At 40.1% G+C, this 27737-nt stretch overlaps 1 protein-coding gene across 1 annotated transcript; it reads left to right on the forward strand.

Annotated features, from left to right (window-relative positions):
* The first annotated feature begins 7070 nt into the window (after positions 1–7070).
* LOC147002402 (uncharacterized) lies at positions 7071–27547 on the forward strand. The gene is made up of 10 exons (XM_085843918.1): positions 7071–7327; positions 10063–10177; positions 10992–11165; positions 12033–12115; positions 13028–13186; positions 13931–13983; positions 23085–23121; positions 24720–24781; positions 26944–26977; positions 27469–27547. Exons 1-10 carry the CDS (start codon positions 7071–7073, stop codon positions 27545–27547), a joined length of 1053 nt encoding a protein of 350 aa, XP_085700044.1.
* The last annotated feature ends 190 nt before the right edge of the window (positions 27548–27737 follow it).

Here is a 27737-nt window from a genome sequence, read left to right on the forward strand (position 1 = left end):
AGCAAATACATTCAACCTGTCAGTCTTCATAGGAAAATCCGATAACCTATCAATCATCCACAGGAAATAGCTACAGCCTGTTAGTTATGCACATGGCATAGCCCCAACCTGGCAACCATCTGGAGGAAAAACCTATATCCTATCAATCATCCATAGGAATTGCCCACAGCTTGAGAATCATCCATAAGAAATGCATAGCTGATAGCCAAACACTGCAGGGATAGTGCAGGTAGCACTGGAGTGCAGACATTCCTGTGAGCACAGCTAAGACTGGAGGGACCTGCCCAGAACCCTCATGACACAGGAACGGAGGAACAGCCATGGACAGGTCCTTCTGGTTTCTGTCTACATTCTTGAGCTGACACTTTGCCACAGCTTTTCATACCCAAATTCCTGTAAGAGAGACCTGTTCTCCCAGGAGTACTGACACACAGGCTTGCAGGAGGGACAAGCCACAGTCAGAGACAGCGAAACCAGCGAGCGCCAGAGATAACCAGATGTCAAGAGACAAGGGCAAAAGCATAAGCAACAGAAACCAAGCCTACTTGGCATCATCAGAACCCAGTTCTCCCACTACAGTGAGCCCTGGATATCCCAACACACCAGAAAAGCAAGACTCTGATTTGAAATAACATCTCATGAGGATGATAGAGGACTTTAAGAAGGATGTAAATAACTCCCTTAAAAATACAGGAAAACATAGGTAAACAGAAGTCTTTAAAGAGGAAACATAAAAGTCCCTCAAAGAATTACAGGAAAATACAACCAACAGGTGAAGTAATTGAACAAAACCATCCAGGATCTAAAAATGGAAAGAGAAACAATAAAGAAATCACAAAGAGAGATAACCTTGGAGAGAGAGCACCTAGGAAAGTGGTTAGGAGTTATAGATGCAAGCATCACCAACAAAATAGAAGAACTAGAGAAGAGAATCTCAGGTGCAGAAAAGACCATAGGAAACATTGACACAACAGTCAAAGAAAATACAAAATGCAAAAAGTTCCTAATCCAAAACATCCAGGACATCCAGGACACAATGAAAGGACCAAACTTAAGGACAATAGGTATAGAAGAATGTGAAGATTCCCAACTTAAAGGGCCAGTAAATATCTTCAACAAAATTATAGGAGAAAACTTGTCTAACCTAAAGAAAGAGATGCCCATGAACATACAAGAAGCCGACAGAACTCCAAATAGATTGGACCGGAAAAGAAATTACTTCCGACACGTAATGGTCAGAACAACAAATGGACTAAATATATAAAGAATATTAAAAGCAGTAAGGGAAAAAGGTCAAGTAACGTGTAAAGGCAGACCTATCAGAATTACACCAGAGTTCTCACCAGAGACTGAAAGCTAGAAATATCCTAGGCAGATATCATATAGTCCCAAAAAGAACACAAATGCCAGCCTAGGCTACTATACCCAGCAGAACTCTCAATTACCATTGATGGAGAAACCAAGATATTCCATGACAAACCAAATTTACACCATACCTTTCCATAAAACCAGTTGTACAAAGAATAATAGATGGAAAACTCCAAAACTAGGAGGGAAACTACACCTTAGAAAAAGCAAGAAAGCAATCTTTCAACAAACCCAAAAGAAGATAGCAACAAAAACATAATTCCACCTCTAAGAACAAAAGTAGCAGGAAGTAACAATTACTTTTAATCAATAACTCTTACCATAAATGGACTCAGTTCCCCCCAAAAGACATAGGTGAGCAGGCTAGATATCTACAGAGGATCCAGCATTTTGCTTCCTACAGGAAACACACCTCAGTGACAAAGAGAGACACTACCTCAGAGTAAAATGTTGGAAAACCATTTTCCAAGCAATTGGTCCCAAGAAAGAAGCTGGAGTAGTCATTCTAATACTGAATAAAATCAACTTTTAACCAAAAGTTATCAAAAAAGACAAGGAAAGAAACTTCATACTGGTCAAAGGAAAAATCCACCAAGATGAAGTCTCAATTATGAACATCTATGCTCCAAGACGCAAAAGCACCCACATTCATAAAAGAAACTTTGCTAAAGTTCAAACACACGTCACACCCCACACAATAATAGTGGGATACTCTTAGCAATGGACTGATGATGGAAACAGAATGTAAACAGAAGCACAGTGATACTAAGAGTAGAAATGGTTCTAACAGATATGTATAGAACATTTCATCCTAAAGCAAAAGAACATACCTTCTTCTCAGTACCTCATGGCACTTTCTCCAAAACTGACTATATAAATGATCACAAAACAGGCCTAAACAGACACAAAAAGATTGAAATAATCTCATGCACCCTCTCAGTTCACCATGTACAAAGGCTGGTCTTAAATAACAACAACAACAACAGCAACAACAAAGAACAGAAAGCCCACATACACATGGGAGCTGAACAACACTCTACTCAGTGATAACTTGGTCAAGGAAGAAATAAGAAATTAAAGGCTCTTTAGAAGTTAGTGAAAATGAAGACATTTCACACCAAAACTTATTGGACACAGAATGCAGTTGTAAGAGGAAAACTCAAAGCTCTAAGTGCCTCCATGTAGAAACTGAAGAGAGCTTACAGCTTGACAGTACAACTGAAAGCTCTAGAACAAAAACAAGAAAATACACCCAAGAAGAGATGATGGCAGGAATGAATCAAACTCAGGGCTGAAATCAACCAAATAGAAAGAAAAAGAGCTATACAAAGTATCAACGAAACCAGGAGCTGGTTCTTTGAGTAAATCAACAAGATAGATAAACCCTTAGGCAGACTAACAAGAAGGCACAGAGACAGTATCCAAATTAATAAAATCAGAAATGACAATGGAGACAGAACAACAAAATATGTCTTTAAAATTATTTTTTATGTTGAATATTGACAGTTGAAAATATTAAAATCATGTTCTACAAAAAACTAAACGGAAGCTGAATATGCACATTTTATCAGGAACGTGTACAGTGACCTAACTAAAGTTTTGTTAAGCACTGTCTGAATTTGTAAATAGATATTGGACCAGAAAAAAACCAATGCCACTGGAAAAAAAGAAGTAAGAAAGAAAAAAGAAAAGAAAAGAAAACAAATATAAATAGGAGCATGTAGCACAAGAGCATGAAGTGACCCACAGTGTCGCAGGACCAGCATGGGGAACCAGAGAAGGGCACCTGACTCCAAGATTTTTGCCAGCTCCCTCTTCTCCCCTACCTGTCCATCCAGAGGAGCACATAGCTGTCAGTGAATAAGGAAAACCCCAGCTCTCTCCACTATGCTGAACTTACCATGGGTAGAGGTAGAGAGAATGGATCAAGCCACCTGTAAATGGTCTGGCCAGTCCAGGTTAATGATCATGAAATGGAGTCCCTTGTAGGGTCTCCCTGTGTCCTGAGAAGGTCTTGGGGGTGGTCCCATCTATGTGAGTGAGCCAGGTCTGGGTGCCAACATCCAGAGAAGTAAGCTCAGGTCTCTGACCCTAAAACAAGTACCTTGGTCTGAGTCAACAGAATGTCAGGCTTCTTTCCTATAGAATAATAAATCCATGTCCGGAAGACTCTCCAAGCCAGGGGACATCTGCATATCAGAGGAAGAACTGTCGAGTTCAACAGTGCCTGCTCCACAGTCAGCTGTGACCCTTTACATAGGCTCCTGGTGCAGCCAGCATGTCTGGCCTCCTGAAGGCACTGAGTTATTTATGGACTAGGAATCCAGACCAGAGACACCAAGCAGCCGCAAATTGACCCTCCTGCCTTGTCTCACCCTCCTATTTATCTGAGATGAGGTCAGAAACTGACATTGTATATATATCCCTGGCCCCCAGAACATGTCCCTACATCCTTATTTACCAACAGACCCTGTCACCAGACAGAGCTGCCTCACTGCCAAAGACACAGTGTAATGGATGCAGATAGTGATGAACTTCACAGAGGCTGGTGTCCCGAGGGTGCAGGCAGCCACGTATGCTATTGTTGTGGCGAGTGCCCTCCTCCTTGTAACCTGTAAAGAGACATCATGCACTGCTCTGGCGTGACTATGGTTTCTGAGCAGCTGTTGGACTTTATTAAATGACCCTACGTGGGTTTCTCTTGGAGATGATGACCCATGTAAACCCCCCATCCACCTGCAAAGCATTCAGTCCCCCTAGATGTGCCTGCACCTGCCTGATCCTAGCCCTGCTTCTGTCTGGAAACCACCCAGACATGAACAGGCTTCTAATTGGATGGTGGCTTGCCAGGCCTTCCCACATCATTAGGATTCATCAACAAAATGCCCTGGCTCCAGCCACAGTTGCCCAGCCAATCACGGGCCACGTTGACCTCAGGAAGGAGGTGACTTGTGATGTGAGCTCCTGCTGAGACCTCTGTTGTATCACTGTCAAATGAGAAGAGGCTCCAGAAGGACTTGCCACCAAAAGCATGCTGAAGCCTGTCATCAAATATTGATAAAGGCAGAGGGGAGAGGACTATGTAAATGACTTATCAATGGCCAGGCCTGGCTCTCAGGCCCTGCAGTCACTGAGGGGCCTACATGCTGTTATTGTTGTTTTTTGATGAAACTCCTTATTTGATTTATTGACTCGAATTATTTTTTATTGGTTATTTTCTTTATTTACATTTCACATGTTATCCCCCTTCCTGGTTCCCTCCCTGCACACTTCCCTGCCCCCAAACTGGATGCTAGCAGCTAACCATTGGACTGAACCCAGGTCCCTAACAGAGGAGTTAAAGGATAGAATGCTGTTGTTTTTAAACACGAGCACTCGGGTTAATTTTAGTTTGAAACAATTTTTGGAGCATGTTTGTTAGATTTACAGAGTCCTATAATCCCTGAAGGAGTAGAAGCAGTAAAAGTCTCACAACCAGCTCTTACCCTCTTGCTCTCTTGCCTCTCTCTTGCCCCTTGTGCCCCCTCTCTCTCACTCTCTTCCCCTCTCTCTTCATGTGACCATGGCCAGCCTCTATGTCTCTACTTTCTCCTTCTGTCTGCCTTTCTCTGACTCTGCTACCCTCTTAACTCCCCTCCCCATTACCTACATAAGCTCCAATGTATTAAAAAAAAAAAGTCTCACAACTGAAAAGCCCAGAGCCAGATGGTTTTAGTGCAGAATTTACCAGAAGTTCAAAAAAGAGCTAATACTCCTCAAACTAGTCCACAAAATAGGAACAGAAGGAACACTGCCCAACTCATTGTATTAGCAACAGTCACCCTGATACCTAAACCAAGAAGCACTGAACAATGAAAGAGAACTTCAGACCAATTCCTTTTATAAACATTGATGCAAAAAATACTCAAGGAAAGACTTGCAAAACAAATCCAGCAGCACATTAAAAACATCACCCATCATGATCAAGTAGACTTCATCCAGGGATTCAGGAATGAGCCAATACATTGCTAGGGTTTCTTCTTAAAGATAAAAATGTTTTTAAAACAGAGTAATGGGTACATAATTTTAATGACATACTAAGAAGGCACTACTAGATTGTATACTTTCATAGAATGAGCTTAGTAATAAGTGTATTACATACCTGTAAACCCATTATTATTGAAAGATAAATTATGTTTATTTCATGTGTATGTATGTCTTGCCTACATGTATGAGTGTGCACTGTGTGCATGTCTGGGCCTGTGACAATGCAAGAGGATTTGGATAGCCTATAATTGGCTTTGAAGATGGTTGTGAGCTCCTTTGTAGGTGTTACTGTAAGTTGCAGGGTTTGTAGCTGACAGATATTGAGGATTTCCTTTGTTCTCCAGTAGTAAACAGGTTTCCTTCCAATCTTATGAACTCTGGTTAGTAGGGTGAAGAGTCTAGTTAGACCCAGCTCAACCTATTGCACTGTGATGACAGAAAGGTTACCTTCAGAAATCAGTCCTAAACATCAGATTGTGTAGACCACCCAATAGTCTTGGCACTAGCCTGTGCTGATAGTTGAGGCTTTATGTAGGACCCTTTGGTTAATGACTCAACAGGCTGCAACCCATTCCTGTTACTGGAGGTGTAACTTGGTGGCACAGGATGTGTAGTTGGAGCCTTGCCTCCTCTGTCAGTTTTAGGCTCCATATGGATTCCTTGCATAAATGCATAGGAGGCTGCTAGAGTAGCTGATTTCCATATAGCTTTTCAAAGGGCCTTTAGTGTTTGTGGTTCCTCCCCTTATTTCCTACTTTAGCTAGGCCTGCATGCCAGGGCTGTGGGTGCTTGCATAACCAAAGGAAACTGACCCTCTCTACATTATCAGGTAGGAATCACTGGGCAGCCAACATGGGTGACCTGGATACAATGGAGAGACTCATCAACTCCATTCAATATCATGTTGATGAATATAATAGGAGGGGCAGGTAACAGAGCCTGAAAGAGGTGAGGGCTGTGGAAGGGTGTACCCCATGCCTCTACCTGTCTCTCCCAATTGCCTCTTATTAAACCCTCCTGCTCTAGCTTTTCTTTCTCTCTTTATAACACTATGCACTACTTCCTCTTCCTTGGGAGATAGTCTTCTCCCGCTGGTTTCTTATAAGATGGTAATCCTGTGTGGTTATTTAGATCATAGTTCTCATGTCAGATCCTTAACCACTAACATCCTTATAAGAAGCCACATAACATATTTGTGGTGTTGGGTCTGGGTTTGGCAACACAGGATGATTATTTTTGTCCCATCAGGCCAGTTAGGTCCACATATTGGCAGGGCTGCAGGGTTGCAAAGGATCTGAACCATCATCTATCTGCCCTCAGTATTCCCTTTGAAGGCCATGTAGGGAGATCTAATGCAGAGTCAAAATTGACAGTGCTTTGCACAGGCACCGAGGAGGGTGGGCTCCTGCCACTGCAGTCTGAGGCAGGCATGCATACACATCATAGATAGCACCATTGTGTGCTCAGAGCATGTCATGGTGATGGTGCTGGCAGAGCTGTGCTGCTGCTACGTGCTGAAGTACAGTTCACTTCACAGTGAACTGGCTGTGCTCTCCTGCGTTTTATATACAATACTTGGCTCTTTTTTCTTTAATTATAGAATTTTGGATTCAGTTATCAGTTAAAGGGAAGGGAAGAGAGGGAAGAAGTTTCGTGGGTGACCCTAGGCTCCAATAATGGAGGAAGACATCAACGATGATGTCCAGACAATGAACATCCCCAGAAGGGGACGCTGGTACACCCGCCTGTGGCATTCATGTCTGGGTCTTAGATGCATGCATCCTCAGAAAAAGAAAAAATTTCCCCTTTACTTGATTGGCTATGATCCTATAGGTCCATTACAACGAGCGGCCAGTGTGGGAGACCTGGATATGACCGAGAAGCTAATCCAATCCAGTCAACATCATGTGGATGAATCTGATAGGAGGAACAGGTAATGGGGCTTGAAATTGGTGGTGGGGGGGGGTGCACAGAGGTGGGTGGGATCTGTCAGGTATACTCAGAGATAAACAGGGAGAAAAATCAACTTTCAGGGCCACATCCTAATGGAGGAGAGATGGCATGCTTAGGTTCATTTTCACTGGGGTCCCCTGCATTGTCTACCTGTTTAATGCTCTTAGGCATATGAGACCTGCATACCCTGGAACACCAGCTCCTAGGCCTTAATCAAACTACATCATTTTATTTTTATGTTACACTAAAACTTTGAAGACACTCATGCACAGCAACACACACACACACACACACACACACACACACACACACAGAGGTTTTGTCTATGTGCATTTTCGATGCACCATGTGTGACCGAATCAGGTACTTGGTCCCCTGGAATTGGAGCTATACACAGTTGTGAACTGCCATGTGGGTGCTAGCAATCAAAGCTGAGTGCTCTAGAAAACATACCTAGAGCTGTTAACTGCCAAGCCACCTGTCTAGATTTGTCTCAATATATAGACCATTGACACTAATATACAGCACTGAAAAATTTATCATAAGATAAATCGTCAACTGGAATGGAAAAAATCACTATGAAATCTTAGATCAATATGACCCATTTTTGCAAATGGATCAAAGACATTTTGAAATGGAACAATGACACAGTCCCCTGCCACCACCAACCCCGCTTCTCATCATATGTACATGTTATTTGTGCATTGATACACATGTGAAGGGAATGACATTGGCTTCCTCTTCCTTTTCTGTGTCTGACACATGTGGAACTGAGTGTGGGGTGATCAGAGAAATCGCCACTTGACAGTTCTCTTCTGCAACATTGTGAGTTCTGGGGACGGAACTCTGGCCATCAGGGCCCCTGGTGGGTTCCACCCAATGGTCCCTCAGTTTTAGAGACATGTTCACTCACCCAAATCCCATGGTATGTTTGATTTACTCTCTTGGAGCACATTGATTCTCAGACTTGCAGGCAAGTAAGGTTTGGGGATCCCCTTATCCCCACATCTTCTCTCAGGTTTTCAGGGCAAGTGTTTTACCAATTGAGTTTTACCAACCATCCCAGTCCCTCATTCTTATTTCCTATTTTTAGGTCATACTAGGTTATGAAGGGGGATCAATGACACAACTGTAGATTTTCTGTAGTCCACAAGCTTTTTGAACATTTTGTAGTTCAAAGAGACTTTAAGTTGGAACTTCATATAAATAATAGATGAATAAATTATAAATTATAGTTTAAGATATTCTTTTGCTTAATGAATGTTTTCTGTAAAAACACTGAGTTGTCCAATTGTAGTTTTTCATTCTGTCAGCCCATTCATTCCCCACACATATCTTAGATACTACTGTGTAGAATACACATTCTGCTATCTCTCTAGATCTTTCAAGTCTTATACCATTATGTTTCTCTGCCCAGTCAAGCTTCCTTACATTCTATAAATTTAAATGTTAAATGAACTGACGCATGCTCATTGGAACCCTAGTTTCATTGTGCTTCTAACATTTTGAATATCAAGCATGGGAGCTAGGATGACATAGGTTATCACCTTGTAGGGATATTGACCCAATTTTGGTGTGAGTCCAGGAGCACATTGACCATTTTATGGCAAAGCATGACGTCCTGCTTTGCTACCATTTAGTGCCTGGATTACCATGGATACTGTATCTATTACCTAAGGAGTAGGTTGTGCTCCCGCTGCTACCAGGTATGGAAACAATACTCGTGGGCATAAAAAAATGAAATGTAGAAATGAAAAAAAAAAAAAACCAACCAAACAAACAAAGAATTGATGGCTGAGGTCTTAGAGTTTTGTTTGTTGTTAAGAATTTCCATAGGTACAAGTGATCTGTATCATTGCCATTTACCTGTGGACTGTGCCATATTTTTTTCTATGTAAGGCACAATGGGTTTCATGATAACCCTTTATTTTGTAGAGAAACAAAGTTAAAATATTGGCAATTATAGGTATAAAATAATAGAAATGATGAATGACATTCCAATGTTAGAGAGGCTAAAATGTGAATGAGAAGGAACAGTGAGCCCAGTGTCACTGCCACTATTTAGGATGAGTTAGGAGGATTATCATGCTCAAGACTTGGTTGGTGAAAAGAGTCATTTTTAAAGAACTGTAAACTTCTTTGAATAGAAAAGTTTGATATGTGTACGGTTGATAGAATCCTGTTTTACCTTCACTGAAATGTTGTGTTTGTTATAACAAGGAAGAGAAATCATTATCATGATGAGCAAATGCTGAACTCTCAGGAGCTGTAAATGCTTGTAATGTTCTAGCAGAGTTCTTGCCCATCCCAACTGAAGCCTCACAGCAGCCCCGGGTAAGATAACAGCTCTGCTTAATCTCCATTCTTTGGATCGGGACATGGAGTCATGGAGCTCATAGAAACCCCAAGTAGTCACTACTGAGTACCAATTTTAGAGTAGGATTTGAATTCATGCTGAGATCAACTTACTGGGAACTTTTCTAAGATTCTTTGTACAGGGATGAAGGTCGAGAGAACACCTGCCTTATGCGGGGACAGCCATGCACTATATCCCTAGCCCAGTAAATGAACATTTGCGTTGCCATAAATAAATAAGGGAATTCCAGTTATTTTCTTACATCAGAAGAAAATTGGCTTCATAGTATGTGGTACTTAAAGGAGATGGGGCTTTTATTTCGCATTCTGAAATGTCCCTATTTGTCCTTTCCATTTGCAGGACTTCCCTGCACTATGCATGTGCCCACAACCATCCAGACGTGGTGACCCTATTATTACAAAATAATTCCAGCATTAACATCCGGGATGATGAAGGCTGCACAGCCTTGATTAAGGTAGCTATTGGCCATCTGTTTTGATATGAACTTGACTAGAGGTTGTCCTTGTTTGGTTTCTGTTACTGTGATAAAACACTGACCAAAAACAACTCAGGAAAGGAAATGGTCATTTGGCTTACATTTACACATCACAGTTCATTCTCAAGGGGAACCAGGGCAGGAGCTCCAATCAGGAACTGGGGGGGAAGAACTAAACTGGAGTTCACAGGAGAATGCAGCTTTTCCGTGGCTTTTACCAAGGCTTGCTCAGGTGTTTGCTGTTGTTGTTGTTGTTGTTGTTTTGTTTTTTAACAAAACTGAGGCCTTTGTCCCAGACATGCCCCAACTCCTAAAACCTGGACTTTCCTACTTCGATCTAAAAAAAAAAATAGTTCACATAATTGCCCAGAGGCCAGACTGATAGAGGTATTTCCTCAAGTGAGAAACTTTCTAGATGTGTTAAGCCTGTGTTACACTGGCAAAAAACAAACAAACAAACAAACAAACAAAACCAACCAACAAACAAAAACCTAACCAAACAACTAATCTCTGCACTGCAGCAACCAAACAGCCCAGCCCTGAATCCTTAGCATATCTAGGTGTGTTGGCAGAACCCTTAAATTCTACCACTGGGAAAGAGATGTGGAGGGGAGATTATAAAGTTAGGCAAGCAAGCCTGGGGGTTCTTCAAAGACCTTGTGTCTAAAGAGGGTGATAATATGCAGAACTGAAACTCTATGTTTTATTTAAGGGAAACGATTCAGTGCAATGGTAGAAACATCTCTCTTGACTTCCTTGAATTTAAGATGTATTTCTTTGTACAATTTTACAGGCCATCCAACGAGACAATGTGGATTGTGCTTCTGTATTGCTTACCCACAATGCGAATCCAAATCTGATGGATTTCAGTGGGAACGCAGCTTTACATCATGCTATATGCAGGGGTAACTTAAGGATTGTAAAAATGCTCCTTGAGCACAACGTAGACATCGAAGCAAAAACAGAGGTAAAGATCACTCAACTTCATTCCCAGGGCACCTCTAGCAGTGACACGCACATCTATTTTCTACACGCAGAAGCTCAGCATTCTCACTGAATCTCTTCAGAGGAACCCTTTTATTTTCTCCAAATGTGTTTTTTCATATTTTTTGGTAGTTCATTCAAAAAAACACAGCATAGTGTATTTTGTCTCAGAATTGGCCTTGATTTTAAAATTCAAAAATAAAGGATTTAGGACCATCCAAACATCACATATACACAGACAATAAAAATAAATTCATTTCAAGTTAAGTAATTGTAGAAGAAATAGAAATGTGTTGCTGCAAAGAAGGTACTGATACGTGTTTGGCTCAGGATGAGGGTAGCCTGAAAAATGAGAGAGGTAACAGGAAATTAAGAAATTTGATCATTGGAGAAAATATGACAAACATCTTATTTAAGTTTTAAAAAGTTTTGGTGTCCAGCTTGTGAGATAATTCTTAGTTTAGAAAAGAAATATATTTGAAACACAGGTTGAGAAACTCTGCCTCAGACCCCTCTTGAGCACACTCCTTCAACAGGGGCATAGCAAAGTGTACTCTGTATTTCAGGGCAGTGGCAATGGAGGCCCCACTCCAAGGAGCTAAGAAGATTGGAATCCTTGAGTGTTTGGGGAGAGTTCTGGAAGGGAGTGGTGTTATAGGCAGTGATGGACAGGGAAAAGGTGTGTCAAAGAGAAAAAGACAGCTGTGTGTGGGAAAGTGCAGCAGGTGTTGTAGGATGAATGATCCCTTGTGACTCTTTTCAGTGTGTATTTATCTTCACAAAATCTGTGATGAACAGATTGTTGAGAGACAAGTAGTTTTGTAAAATGTAATGTTTTTTTCCTTTATAGTATGGCTTGACACCGTTGCAACTAGCAAATTTTGAACAGAAACCTGAAATGGTAGAATTTTTAGCAGCAAAGTGTGCAAAAAGGTACAGTTTCTTCCTTTCTTCAATCCTAGTGCTGCTCTTGAGGGTGACAATTGCTTAAGCCAGGAGTATTAAAATGATAGAGAGATTGCAAGAAACTCAGTGGCACATAGTTAGGAAGCTGAGCACACATGAAGGGGGACCTGGAAAAGAGACAGTTTCACCACAACAAAGAACAGCATGCACCAGGGATCACTGCCTAGTTCAGTAGTTCACCTCATGAGCCATCCACCAAGCCAAAGGATGACCAAGATCAGTTGCTGCTCCACTGCCATTGTATTTTTGCTTTTGAAAGTGCTTGCCACTGAATGAAGAGCCATAGGTGTCATTGGCAAGTGTTCTAGCATGGATAAACACCCACAGTCCCTAAGCCTGAAAACTTATAACCTGTGACCCCAAAGATGACAGCATAAGCCATTTCTTTAGAATTATACCATACATAATCACAGGTACAAAACAGTGTTTCCAAATGATGTTTGAGTTTTTAAATGTCCAAGTTAGCAGAAAACTACCTTTCACTGGGAGATGTTCTTAAACTGTCATAGCACAGGTACCCAGCAACTGTGGTGATTCCACAGTTCAAGACATTTCTCTTCCACATTTCAGATGGAGCTTTCAAAGTGGATATATAAGTAGTTCATTTCTTTCCGCTGAGTCTAGTACTTTATTTAGCATTATAAATCTTGTACTGAATTCTGTGAATATGTATCTCTTACAATGCAACATGCTTTTTCCATATGGAATACATCTGTTTATGCTGAAATTTTCTGTTTAGTAGACATGTATACCTGTTGCTTATGTTGAGCCATTATTTCCAAATAACAGTTCTTTCTGTGATTTAAGACACATTTCAAAACTTTAATGATTTACGTAAAAATTTAATTTTATTTTTTTCTTATTCATGTTTACATCTAGCTCACTGACCCCCTCCTGGTCACCCAGTCCCACAGTCTCTCCCTGCCCCTCCTCCACTTCACCTCTGAGCAGTTTAGGACTCACTGTATGTCCAAAACCTGGCACTTCGTCTCTCTCTGAGGACAGAAAAAGCAGCTCAGCTAGAAGAATATTTCTGAGGTAGGATGAACAGCTTTTTTTGATACCCGCATCCCAGTTGATTGGGACCCATATGAAGACCTAGCTTCCCCTTCTCTACATAAGTGCTCGGAGATGTCCGGCCAACCCATGTTTGTTCTTTGGGTCATTGTTCCATCTCTGAGTGCCCTGAGGGTTCAGGTTATTTGATTCTGGTGGTTGGTCGTCCTCTGGAGTTCCTATCTCCTTCAGGCCTGGAATCCTTCCTCTTAGACTTCTATAAGTGTCTACAGCCAAACCACCCTCAGCATGCCCAATCTTGTCTTTAATTCTTTTTAATGTGTGTGTGTATGTGTGTGTGTGTGTGTGTGTGTGTGTGTGTGTGTGGGGGGGCGCGTACATGCACTTTTGTTTCTGTTTTAATTAAGAGCTAACTATTCCTCATATTTTCTCTTGAGAAAAGGTGGGAGGAGAGCAGTGAGCAATCATAGTCAATTGCTGAAAAGTGAATTCAACATTTTCTCTAGTCCTGTTGGCCCATGCATTGCATCCCAGAACTTGGGAAGTAGGACATAAACAGATTTCTGTGAGTTAAGGCCAAGATGCTCCATAGAGCAGTTTTCAGACCAGCATGAATATATAGTGAGACCTGATTCAAAAAAATATTGTTTGTAAACATCTAAAGCAAGATACAGAAGGGACAAAAATATAAAGTACTTAAAACACTTACTAAATGTTTTTCTTATGAATAGCACAATAATGCTAACTTTAAAATCTATGTCACAGCACGAGATCATCAGCCAAGAGAACTAAAGTGAAACATGTGAGGTTCAAGAAAGGTAAGGTTTCTATAGTGAATATAAATATGGTATATAGTAACCAGTCCTATTACTCTAAATAAGAGTAGAGATTTAGCTCCTTTTCCACTGAGTCCAGACAAGGCAGCTCAACGAGCAGAAAGGAATCCAAATGCAGACAACAGTGTGAAGCAGTCCTCCCTTCAGTTTATAGAGAACCCACATGAAGACCAAGCTGCACATCTGCTACATATGGGGAGGGGGGTCTATGTGCAGCCCATGCAGGCTCTTTGATCGGTGGTTCAATCTCTGTAAGCCCTCACGGGCCCAGGTTAGTTGATTCTGTAGGTTTTCTTGTGGTTTCCCTGACCCCTCAATCACACTGTTCTCCTTTGAGTTCAACGTCCTTCCCCAACTCCTCCACAAGACTCTCCAAACTCCCCTTGATATTTGTCTGTGGTTATGTACATTTGTTTCCATCCTCTGCTGGATGAAGCCTCTCAGCTGAGTTATCCTAGGCTCCTGTCTACAAGCATAGCAGAACATGATTAATGGTGTCAAAGACTGGCTCTCTCCCACAGTGTGGGTCTCAAGTTGGGCCAGTTATTGGGTGGTGATTCCCTTAATCTCTGTTCCATTTTAATCCCTGAATATCTTGTAGATAGGATAAATTTTGGTTTGATGTTTTTGTGAGGGCATTGGCATTCCCCTCCTTCCACTGGAAGTCCATCCTGGTTACAGGAGATGACTGCTTAGGGCTCCATATCACCTGCTGCAGGTTGACTCACCCCTATAGATTCCTAAGAGCGCCCACTGTCCCTGGTCTTTGTTTCATCACAGAGGTGCCTCCCCTCAGGTATCTCTTCTCCCTGATACCACCCTACTCTTGCTCCCCACCTTAGTTCCCCTCTCCATCTCCCACAAATTTCCCTCCCTAAATCAAATCCTGATGTCTATTTTATTTTCCCTTCTGAGTGAGAATCAAGCATTTTCCTTTGGGTCCTCATTTTTTAGCTTCTTTAAGTCTGTGGATCTTAGCATGATTATTCTGTACTATATGTCTGAAAAAGTACTCACTTCTAAGTGAGTACATACCATGCCTGTGTTTGAAATATCAAATCTCACCCCTTTGCCTGCAAATTTCATGGATTCCTCGTTTTATACAGTGGAATGATATTTCACTGTGTAGGTGAAATATCATTCACACCACATTTTCTTCATCTATTTTTCAGTTAAAGTCCATCTCGGTTGTTTTCTGTTTCTGGCTATGACAAATAAAGGTTTTATTAACAGAGTTGAGCAACAGTCCTTGAGATGGTATGGTGGAACATCTTTTGGGTATATGCCCACGAGTGGTAAAGCTGTGTCTTGAGGTAGAACTATTCCCAATTTTCAGAAAACAAAAACAACAACAAAACCTGCCAAATTACTTTTCAAAAGGGGTTGTAAACATGTGCCCTCCCATCAGCAATGGAAGAGTGTTCCCCTTGCCCAATATTCTTGCCAGCTTGTGCTGTTACTCGAGGTTTTGATTTTAGCCATTCTGACTGGTGTAAGATGGATTCTTCGAGTCCTTCTGATTTTCATTTCACTGAGGACTGAAGACTTTGAACATTTAGTTGTTTCTCAACCTTCTGAGATTCCTCTGTTGAGAATTCTCTGTTTAGCTCTTTACCCCATTTTTAAATTGGTTTATGAGTTCCTAACTTCTTGTGTTCTTTATATATTTTGGACTTTAGTTCTCTGTCAAGTGTATGGTTGGTGGGTATCTTTTCCCAATATGTAGGCTTCCATTTTTTCCTATTGACAATGTCCTTTGTCTTGCAGAAGTTTTTCAGTTTCATGAGTAGTCCCTATGTTTCAATTATTGATCTTAGAGACTGAGACATTGGTGTTCTGTTCAGGAAATTGTCTACTGTACCAATGTATCAAGGATATTTCCCACCTACTCTCCTAGTAAATTTAGTGTATCTGGTTTAGTGGTCTAGAGGTCTTTGGTGCATCTGAACCCAAGTTTTGTGCTGGGTGAGAAATATGCATCTATTTGCATTCATCCTCATGTAGATGTCCAGTTAGACCTGCAACATTTGTTAAAGATTTTTTTTTCTTTCTTCCATTGTATGACTTTTATGTCAAAATCAAGTGTTGGTGGGTGTGTGAACTTATTTCTGGGTCTTCGATTTGATTCCACTGATCAACTTGTTCGTTTCCATAGTTATACCATGCAGTTTTATTCTGATTGCTCTGTGGTACGTCTTGAGATCAGGGATGATGATACATCCAGGAATTATTTCATTATATATAGTTATCTTGCATTTTTTGTTTTTGATAGGAAGCTAAGAATTACTCTTTCATATTCTGTAAGTAATTGTGTTGGAATTTTGATGGGAAATGTATTGAATCTGAAGATGGTTTTGGTAAAATGGCCATTTTCACCATGTTAATCTGTCTATCCATGAGCACAGGAGATCTTTCCATCTTCAGATGTTTTCTTCAACTTCTTTTTCAGGGAATTGAAGTTTTTGGTAGACATGTCTTTTAGTAGGTTGGTTAGAGTTATACTGAGATATTTTAGATTATCTATGGCTATTGTGAAGAGTTTTGTTTCTTGTCCCTTTTATCTTTTGTATAAAGGAGGGCTACTGATTTCTTTGGGTCAATTTTTTTATACAGCCATTTGCTGTAGGGGTTTATCACCTTTTGTGTAGGCATTCTTTGGTATATTGTTTGAGGTCTCTTATGTATGTGGGCAGCCTTGTTTAGTCTCTTAAGTTTCCATTTAAGTTGTTGGCTATTGGCTTGTCATATATTACCTTTATTTTGGTTGTATGTGCGAATTTTATCACTGAAATCTCCAAAACTTTCAACATGAAGGGGTGTTTGAATTTATCAAAGGTTTTTTTCAGCATGCAATGTGACAAACATGTGAATTTTGTCCCAAACCCCCACCCCTGCCACCTGCAGATATCCACTCATTCTCATGGTCATCAGGTCATCTCCCCCGTGTCTCCCTACATCTGATACTGAAACACCCCATTTCCCTGATCATCCCCACTCCCACCTAGTTCTCTCCTTCCATTTCGCTCCTATGACTATTTTATTCTCTGTTCTAAGTCAAGTTCAAACAACCTTGTTTGGTCCTTACCTCTTGTTTATCTCCTTTTGGTCTGTGAAGTATGGTATGGTTATCCTCTACTTTATTACTAATATCCATCTATAAATGAGTACAAACCATCCATGTTTTCGGTGTCTGGGTTACTTCATTCAGGATGATATTCTCAAGTTCTATCCACCTGCCTTCAAAATTCATTATGTCCTTACTATTAATAGGTGAATAGAATTTCATTGTATACACATACCACATTCTCTTTTGCCATTTTTAAAGAATAATTATTATTTTTAAAATTCTATGTGCACATGTGACCCTTGAAGCCAGAGGAAGGCATTCTGCTAGAGTTGGAGTTGGAGTTTTAGAGACAGTACTGAGAACTGAACTGCAGTCCTCTGGAAGAGCACTGGGCGTGCTTAACTGCTGAACTGTGTCTCAGGACTATAATTCTTATTTTTTTAATTTAATCTAATTGTTTTCACTTATTCACTTTATTTTTTGAATGTACTTATTTATTTTCTTTATTTGCATTTCAAATTTTATCCCCTTTCCTCATTTCCCCTCCACCACCCCTACCACCACCACCACCACCCCAATTCCATCCCTCCTGCCCCTGCCCACTAACCCATGGACTCCTGCTTCCGTGTTCTAGCATTCCCCTACACTGGGTCCCATCACAAAACCAAAGGCCTCTCCTCTCCTTGATGTCCCACAAGTCCAACCTCTGCTATATATGCGGCTGGAGCCATGAGTCCCACCACGTGTACTCTTTGGTTGGTGGTTTAGTCCCTGGGAGCTCTGGAGTTACTGGTTGGTTCATATTATTGTTCCTCCTATGGAGCTGCAAACCCCTTCAGCTCCTTGTGTCCTTTCTCTAGCTCCTCCATTGGAGACCCTGTGCTCAGTCCAATGGTTGGTTGTGTGCATTCACCTCTGTATTTGTCAGGCAATGGCATAGCCTCTCAAGAGACGGCTCTATTAGGCTCCTGTCAGCAAGCACTTGTTGGCATCCACAATAGTGTCTGGGTTTGGTAACTGCATATGGGATGGATCCCCGGGGGGGGGGGGGCAGTCACTGGATGGCTTTTCCTTCAGTTTTTGCTCCAAACATTGTCTCTGTATCTCCTCCCATGGGTATTTTGACCCCCTTTCTAAGAAGAACCGAAGTAGTCTTCATTCTGTGGTCTTCATTCTTCTTGAGCTTCATGTATTCTGTGAATTGTAGTTTGGGTATTCTGAACTTCTGTGGTAATATCCACTTATCAGTGAGTAAATAGCATGTGTGTTCTTTTGTGATTGGGTTACCTCACTGAGGATAATATTTACTAGTTCCATTAATTTGCCTAAGAACTTCATGAATTCACCGTTTTTAATAGCTGAGTAGTACTCCATTGTGTAAATGTACCACATTTTCTATATCCATTTCTCTTTTGAAGGACATCTGGGTTCTTTCCAGCTTCTGACTATTATAAATAAGGCTTCTATGGGCGTAATGGAGCATGTGTCCTTATTACCTGTTGGAGCATCTTCTGGGTATATACACAGGAGTGATATTGCTGAGTCCTCTGATTAGTACTATGTCCAATTATCTGAGGAATCACCAAACTGATTTCCAAGTGGGTGTACCAGCTTGCAATCCCACCAGCAATGGTGGAATGTTTCTCTTTCTTCACATCCTCAGCAACATCTGCTCTCACCTGAGTTTCTGATCTTAGCCATTCTGAATGGTTCTCACGAGTCTAACATCTTGAGTTCTTAGTATACATTGGATACTAGCCCTCTATCAGATGTAGAATTAGTAAAGATCTTTTCCCAATTTGTTGAGTGCTGTTTTGTCCTATTGACAGTGTCTTTTGCCTTACAGAAGCTTAGCAATTTTATGAGGTCCCATTTGACAAGTCTTGATCTTACAGCACAAGCCATTGCTGTTCTATTCAGGAATTTTTTCCCCCCTGTGCCCATATCTTCGAAGCTTTTCCGCACTTTCTCCTCTATAAGTTTCAGTGTCTCTGGTTTTATGTGGAGTTCCTTGATCCACTTAGATTTGAGGAGATAAGGAGATAAGAATGGATCAATTTGCATTCTTCTACATGATAACAGCCAGTTGTGCCAGCACCATTTGTTGAAAATGCTGTCTTTTCACCATTGCATACACTAGCAAGATTTTGCTGAAAGGACCCAAATATAGCTGTCTCTTGTGAGACGATGCCGGGGCCTAGCAAACACAGGAGTGGATGTTCACAGTCAGCTATTGGATGCATCACAGGGCTCCCAATGGAGAAGCTAGAGAAAGTACCCAAGGAGCTAAAGGGATCTGCAACCCTATTGTTGGAAAAACAGGATGTACTAAAGAGAACCCCGGAGCTCTTGTCTCTAGCTGCATATGTATCGAAAGATGGCCTAGTCGGCCATCACTGGAAAGAGAGGCCCATTGGAATTGCAAACTTTATATGCCCCAATATAGGGGAATGCCAGGGCCAAAAGAATGGGAATGGGTGGGTAGGGAAGTGGGGGGCGCTATGGGGGACTTTTGGGATAGCATTGGAAATGTAACTGAGGAAAATATGTAATAAAAATATTAAAAATCAAAAAAAAAAAAAAAAGAAAATGCTGTCTTTTTTCCACTGGATGGTTTTAGCTCCCTTGTCAAAGATCAAGTGACCATAGTTGTGTGGATTCATTTCTGGGGCTTCAATTCTATTCCATTGGTCTTCCTGTCTTTTGCTATACCAGTACCATGCAGTTTTTATCACAATTGCTCTGTAGTACAGCTTTAGGTCAGGCGTGGTGATTCCAACAGCGATTCTTTTGTCATTGAGAAGAGTTTTTGCTATCCTAGGTTTTTTGTTATTCCAGATGAATTTGCAAATTGCCCTTTCTAACTCAGCCAAGAATTCATTTGGAATTTTGATGGGGATTGCATTGAATCTGTAAATTGCTTTTGGCAGGATAGCCATTTTGACAATATTAATCCTGCCAATGAGCATGGGAGATTTCTCCATCTTCTGGAATTTTTCATCCTTTGAAGGACTGGATTTATGGAAACATATTCTGTAAATGTGGTTTTGTCATGGAATACCTTGGTTTCTCTGTCTATGGAAATTGAGATTTTTACTGGGTGTTGTACCCTGGGCTGGCATTTGTGTTCTCTTGGGGTCTATATGACATAAGCCCAGGATCTTGTGGCTTTCATATTCTTTGGCGAGAAGTCTGCTGTAATTCTGATAGGTATGCCCTTATATATTACTTGACCATTTTCCCTTACTGCTTCTAATATTCTTTCTTTGTTTTATGCATTTGGTGTTTTGATTATTTTGTGCCAGGAGGAATTTCTTTTCTGGTCCAATCTAGTTGGTGTTCTGTAGGCTTCTTATATGTCCATGTTCATCTCTTTCTTTTGGTTAGGGAAGTTTTCTCCTATAGTTTTGTTGAAGATATTTACTGGCCCTTTAAATTGGGAATCTTCACTCTCTTCTATACCTATTATCTTTAGGTGTGGTCTTATCATTTTTTTTCCTGGGTTTCCTGGGTGATTTGGCTTAGGAGGTTTTTTTTTTTTTTTTTTTTTGCATTATGCATTGTCTTTGACTGTTGTGTTAATGTTTTCTATGGTATCTTCTGCACCTGAGATTCTCTCTTCTATCTTGTGGATTTTGTTGGTGATGCTTGCATCTATAACTCCTGACCTTTTTCCTAGGTTCTCTATCTCCAGAGCTGTCTCCGATTGTGATTTCTTTTTTGTTTCTACTTCTATTTTTGGATCCTGGGTGGTTTTGTTCAATTCCTTCGCCTGTTTGGTTGTTTCCATGTAATTATTTAAGGGAATTTTGTATTTTCTCTTTAAGTTCTTTTACCTGTTTTCCTGTGTTCTCTTGTATTTCTTTAAGGGACTTATTTATTTCCTCGTGAATGTCCTCTATCAGCATCATGAGATGTGATTTTCAATCCAAATATTGCTTTTCTAGTGTTTTGGGGTATCCAGGACTTGCTCTAGTGTGAGAACTGGATCTTGATGATGCCATTTAGCCTTGTTTCTGTTGGTTAGGTTCTTGGTCTTGCCTTTGCCATCTGGTTTACTAGGGTGTTAGTTGGTCTTGCTGTCTCTGGGTTGAGCTTGTTCCTCCTGTGGGCCTGTAAGCCTGTCAGCACTTCTGGGAGACCAGCTCACCCTGGCAGGGCCCATGCACAGAGGGCTGTGGAACAGCCCCAGCTCCTGGGTGCAGATGGAAGGCAGGAAGGACCCTGTCTCCTGTGCATTGCTAGCTGTGTTCTCCCCCCCACCCCGTCCCCATTAGCACCTTTAAAGTAGGATTTAAGTTGTAAATGTGAGGGCCCTTTAATTTGGGGATTCAGAATTGAGAAGTCATCTTGGTGTGTTTTTCTTTGATGAGTATGAAATATCCTTCCCTGTCTCTTTTGATTCATTTTGGTTGAAAGTCTGTTTTATTTAGATATTACAACTGCTCCTTAGCTTTCATCCTGAGTACCTTTTCTTGGGAAAACTTTTTACAGTCCTTCATTCTTAGGTAATGTCTATGTATGTTTGCCAAGGTATGTTTCTTGCATGCAGCAGAATGACAGATGCTGATTCCACATCCAGTCTGTCAGCTTAAATCTTTTTATTGGGGGAGATGAGTTTACTGGTGTTGAGAGATATCAATAACCAATGATTGTTAATTCCTGTCATTTGATGTTTGTGGAGGGAAGATGATTATGTGTGGAGAACACCAATCAATTTGGTGTTTTGTAAGCTTTTTCTACGTTGATAGGCATTCTTTCTTTAGTTTGGGTGAATTTTCTCCTATGATTTTGTTGCAAATATTCCCTTGTCCTTGGAGCTGCTACTCTCTTCACTGTTGTTCATTCCCATTATTCATAGAAGGATTTTTCAGAGTGTCACAGATTACCTGAATACTTTGAGTCAGAAATTGTTTTAGGTTTAACATTTTCTTTTGTTATATCATCTATGCCTGAGATCATCTCTTCCATTATTTTTGTTCTGTTGGCTGTGCTTCTGTCCCTGTTGTCCTTCTTAGGTTTTCCATCCCCAAGGTTCCCTGAGTTTTTATTTTCTTTACTGTTTCTTTTACCATTTGCAGGTATTGAATTGTTTTATTCATTTTCTTGACCTGTTTGATTCTATTTCCCTGTATATTTAAGGGATTTATTAATTTCCCCCTTTAAAGTCCTCTATCATCTTCATAAGACTGGATTTAAAGACATTTTATTGTGCTTTGCTTGTGTTAGGATATCCAGAGCTTGCTATACTAGAATACCTGGGCTCTAGATGTGTCATATTGATTTAGTTCTCCTTGATTGTGTTCTTATGCTGGCCTTTAGCCAACTGGTTATCCCTGGGAGTTTCTGGCACAGGAGTCCTGAGGTGGGCTGCCTTTGCCTGGACAGTGTATGTCTCCAGGAAACTGGGCAGAGCATTGGATGTTCCTGGAGCAGCAAGCCTGTTTAATTTGGGTTTAATTGTAGCCAAAGAATGGCACTCAGGGGAGAACAGCTTGCAGCTCAGCTCTGGGTTTTACTCTTTTTAGGGGTGGGGTTGAGACACGGTCTCCTAAATATAGCTCTGTTTGTCCAGGGAGTCACAGTTTCTCCATCTGCTTTTGCCTCCTAAGTGTTGAGATTCAAATTGTGTGCCACCAGACTCAATTTCTAAATCTTTCCAGAACCATTAGCCTAGAGTTAAAAGGAATCACAAGAAGTTATTTTTGAAGCAGTTGTTTATTTTGGTCAGGATTGTGCTCTCTATCAGTCTGAGAGAGTTCATTTAGGATCATCACAAATGTGTGTTTGTATTTATTTTTTGGCATTAATGTTTGATAAATTATTGTCATCTTCAATTTGAAATATACAGGGAATGAATAGTTTTATGCAAAGTAATTAGCTAAAAGTGAATATTTACTCTTGAATAGTCTCTAGATTAGTCTCATAGAAATTGATACTAACAATGAGTCTGATCGTTTTCATATGTAATATTTTTCTATAGTTGTAATAAAACATATTTTGTTTTTCTTTTCAGAAGTCTTATATTTTAAAGAGGAAAGGCCTTTGTCCTGGTAAGGTTTAACAATTTATTAATGGTAGGTCAATTCAAAGATAAGAAGCAAATTCTTGTTGGGAGTACTTTTAGTCCTGTGTCCTACAAGTTCCACAATATTATGAATATATCTTTTAGCTTGGAAACTTGCTCAGTGTAGTTCATAGGAACATGAACACTATATTCACCCACCATTTGCAAGAATCAACTCTGCAGTTTGGAAAAAGAGCCTGCTGGGATTAGCTATGCACATGGATTTTCATCTAAGATTCATTGGCTTTTCAAAGCCTTACTGACTTCAATTTGTGAACTAAGACCCACACTAGTAGCTATCATTTCAGGCATTTCTCTTGTCTGAGAGTTTACATAATTCGGGATGCTTCTCAGTTGTCAGTCATCACTACAGGATGCCAACAAATTTCTTTCCTCTTCTGACAGAGCATTACATGTACAGGACATTTTTGTCAGGGGTAGCATCTTTCAGAGCTGTTGGAAGACACCCATGTCTTCCAGAATGCTCTATCCATCCATCAATGATCTGTTCACATGATCTGTTTTCCACAGTAACGAATCCTTTGACTCTCAGTAGATTATCTGAATGACAGTGTAACTAATAGTTATCTTTCTACAAAGGGGGCTTTTATCTGCCGCATCAGTTGGACATGACCATAGAGGTAAAGGCCCATTCACTCCAGTCCAGGACTAGGTTAGACACTAGCTTGATAGAAAACTAAAAGTTGTATTTCAAGCTAATTCTGTGCTCATTAGGATTCATTACTTCCAGAAGACAGGACAACTATATTGTCCTCTTTATTTGTGCTATGTATCAAAAAACATTTTCTAAACATTATTAAATAGCTTACTGAATCCAAAGGTAATGTTGAAAGTGAAGATTCAAAATTTTTCAGTACTTAAAGCTCTTCGGAGACTCCTTAAAAAATATACATGTTGACTTCTATTGGAATTCCAAACAGTTCCACAGTAAAACTGCAAGTGTCAACTAAATTTTATTGTTCCTTGCTCTTGTTACTATCTTATTATGTTTCTAGAAATGCTTGTTTGGCATAGAAACAAGCAGACTGTGATATCAGGATAGAGTCATGCATGAGATAAGAAGGGGCAGCTTGAACATTATGAAAGCTGTGGTGGGTTGTTTAGAGTTCCTGAAATCTATTTGACGGTCCACAAAACATCCTCTTGTGTGGTAACATCATAGTCAATGAAATACGGGCAAAGTATCATGAGAGAAGTACTTTGCTGTTCCAGGGGCAAAGACTGACATTGAGTCAATGGATTAAAAAAAAAAAACTGTCTGTCAGCTGTCATAACAAAGGCTGAAGAGGTACTAGTGAGTGTGTGTGTGTGCATGCATGCTTGTCTGTATCTGTGTGTGGTTTGTTGGGCTATATTTTGTGGGCTAAATTCTTCCTTTCTTTCACATGAGGAGAAGTTGTAAGGAAAGTGTCCCCAAACGTAATGAACTGGTTGAAGAACAAGTTAATAGTTTTTATTGATTTGTAATGTAGCATAAATTGTGAAATCAAACAACAAAGAATTCAAAGTCTTTGATTACTGCTTTATATGAAATTAAAATAACACTCTTAAAATATGCCACAGTGGAGCAAGACCACCAGGACAGCTTAAATCCATCTTGAAACACCCTGTCCAGAATAATACAGGTAAGTTTAAGAGTAAGTACTCTATTGATTCTATCCCAATCATAAAAAGAGTTTTGTTCCTGCTAGAATAGAAACTAAGGAAATCAAATATGCCAATAGTAGTTATATCCTTTCTTAATTTGCTGCCAAACATTTTTAGGATTTAGGATTATTTAAGGAATTGTTTCTAAGAAATTTCAAATTGTATCACCTGAAATATGTTTGTTTATTTAAAATGAACTACTTTAGTATGTAGTGTCTTTTTATAAGTAAAAAGATTTTTCACCTATTCCACAATGTAGATCCTCTCTAGTTACATAACAACAGCAAGTTGACTTTGGTATGAAATGGATTTTTACTTAACTTTTATAATTGATATATATTACTGACTACATATTGTTGTATGTGTATCAGTGTCCATAAAATGCTGTCATGTTAAGCAAAAAAAAAAAAAAATAGAGTATTCAATTACTTTCACTGTGTTTTGAGGACTTAATGTCAGTAGGGCACTCTGGATTTTTTCTCCATCATAGAATTTCTGTATTTCCACTTATTTGAGAATTCATACATTATCTTCTGGTTATTTTTATTTGTCTTCCATTTAATGTGAATATCCTGATATAATAAAAAACTGGCTCAATTCTGAACTTTTAAATGACTGGATGGTGTGTGAGTTTTGTAGGTAGTGCTGTGGAATGAAAACTGCCATTCTCAGTATTCTATGCAACAGCCTCCATATGGGCTACTCTGACAGCACCTTTTCCCTGTAGTTCTATTAGTTACCAAATTTATAGTGATATTTGGTTTACATGCTACAAGACATAATTTGCAAAAAAAAAAAATTGCCACAGTAGAAGGAAGGTTGAGAAAATCCTATCATCCTGTAGTGCATGGCATGGAGGGCCCATTGGTTCAGTTTGAATATGGTTCTTACAGTGGGGGAAATTCCATGCAGTTTATGCTTTCAGCAACTGTCACCACAGCATCTCTCACACCTACTTTACCTTTGGAAAACACCAGCCAGAGAATAGTGTAGAGGAATCTAAATGGCTGTCTTCACATAAGCATGGGATCACATGCTATTAGTGTAATGTGGGTGAATTTTTTAAGTTATTTCAGCATTGGAGTTTTCTTGTGGTGATGAGGATTGACAGGGGCCCCATACATGTGTAGCATAAGGCCCACCAGAGATCCACTTTCTCAGCCCATTTCTTGGTGGGTCAAAGCTGTGCTCTGGCCATGGGCAATGCCCATCAGGGTACAGTGGAGTTTTACATATTGCAAAGGAAGTAAACAAGAATTGTTCATTTGCTAGATTGTTTGCTGAGCAGACTTTTTCCATACAGTGAAACCAGAGTCACTCAATGGTATATATGCAGAAATAAATAAAATAATGTTTCATATGAGGCATTACTCCCTTGGAATTGCTGTTTTCTTATATCTTCCATGCTTTCCTCCCTGGAGTAATACTTCAGTTTGCATAGCTACTAAGGGGGTCTTTCAGGCAGCTCTTGCCATGGGAGGCAATGGAAGTTGATGCTGATCTTCTTTGCATTGCACATGAGCTAGGGACCAGTGTTAGCACTGAGGGCCTTTAGCATCTTCCTCAGAAGATCTAGAGTAGAGTAACACACTGATCTCTCTAAAGCTTTGTCACACTTGCAGCTGGAAATCCTTTGCAAAGGGCTTTGGGTCTCCTTATTTGGCTATGTTGCATAATCATAGACTGAGCTTCCCTGTGCTAGGAATGGATATTCCCCCTTAGTGAAGGAAGTTCAAGTCAATACTTGGAGAAGTCCCTTCACTTCTGTCCAAGATGAGTACGCTCACTTAGAGTTGGGCCAGCATCCCTAGGGCAGAGACAGAAAGCAGCAATGGCAACACAATTCACTGTGGGATAACACTTCAGGCTAAGATGACACTTTTTGTGTCTGATAGGGCTCAGGATTGTAGGTATTTTGCACAATTTATTATAAATAGTAACTTTTAATAAATTTTTCTCTTCACATATTAAAAACACAAGAATGTGGCAAGGAAGAGTTCTAATATATTTATTCTGACAAATCAATATTCATCTTAAAGGCTTTTCATAAATGGTGTCAAAGCATATAGGTTCACAAAAATATTAGCCTCGGCACTGGCTACAATTGTTTAATGACAAATTTTGTTTCCCTCTTTTGTAGTTAGTGAGAAAATCACCAGAAGAACGTCACTGCGGTAAGAATGTGGTGTGCATTTTATAACATATTAATCTGTAGAAAATATAACATTCAGAACCTGACACTGTCTTTGCCTCTATGTGATACTATTTCAGCTCTTTACTTTTCTATAATCACAAGCTGAATAATTATTTATAGAGCAAAACATGTTGAAATTACTGATGATATCTCTCCTGCAGCATGAAATGCTGAAAAGGATCCATAGCTAGGTCGAAGATCCAATGGATAAAGTGCTTGCTATGCATGTGTGAGAATGAGAGTTTGGATGCCCAGAATCCACATGAGGTCTGATGGTCTCATGTGCTGCTGTATGCTGGGACCCTATGGTGAGACTGGAGGTGGTGACAGAGAACCCCCTAAAGTTTACTGGATATTTAGCCTGGGGTTTTCATCCATGAACAAGAGATCCAGCCCCAATCTAAGGTTGAAAGAAGGTTGCATATTTGCATTCTAACGGCTCCCTGACAATTCTACCATTTTTGTTTCTAGGTGTTCAAAAGTGGAAGATGTCAGGTATACTTCCCGTATCAAGGTAAAATGCTTCTCTGTGAAATCGACTTTCTTATGAATTGTCTTAATTCAACAGTACTCTAACTATCCCAGTTTTATATGGAAATGTGATTCAGAGAAAACCATATTGTAGATGTGGAACTTTCTATCAATTGCAAGTGAGCAGTAAGTCCTTATGGGTTGTAGTGGCCCAATATGAGAATGGACTCAAAGGACATAGGGAATGGAAGACTGTGTGCAGTTCTCAT

The sequence above is a fragment of the Mus caroli genome, unplaced genomic scaffold (assembly GCF_978045245.1).
Source record: "Mus caroli unplaced genomic scaffold, Mus_caroli_1 scaffold_10, whole genome shotgun sequence".
In the NCBI taxonomy this organism is placed as follows: domain Eukaryota; kingdom Metazoa; phylum Chordata; class Mammalia; order Rodentia; family Muridae; genus Mus; species Mus caroli.

What these genes read in the sequence shown, in the direction of transcription:
- LOC147002402 (XM_085843918.1), top strand. Translation starts at nt 7,071, where the DNA reads ATGGAGGAAGACATCAACGATGATGTCCAGACAATGAACATCCCCAGA. An exon ending in GCAGCAAAGTGTGCAAAAAG is followed by an intron (nt 12,116 to 13,027) that starts GTACAGTTTCTT and finishes GTTTACATCTAG; the next exon opens with CTCACTGACCCCCTCCTGGT. An exon ending in GCTAGAAGAATATTTCTGAG is followed by an intron (nt 13,187 to 13,930) that starts GTAGGATGAACA and finishes TCTATGTCACAG; the next exon opens with CACGAGATCATCAGCCAAGA.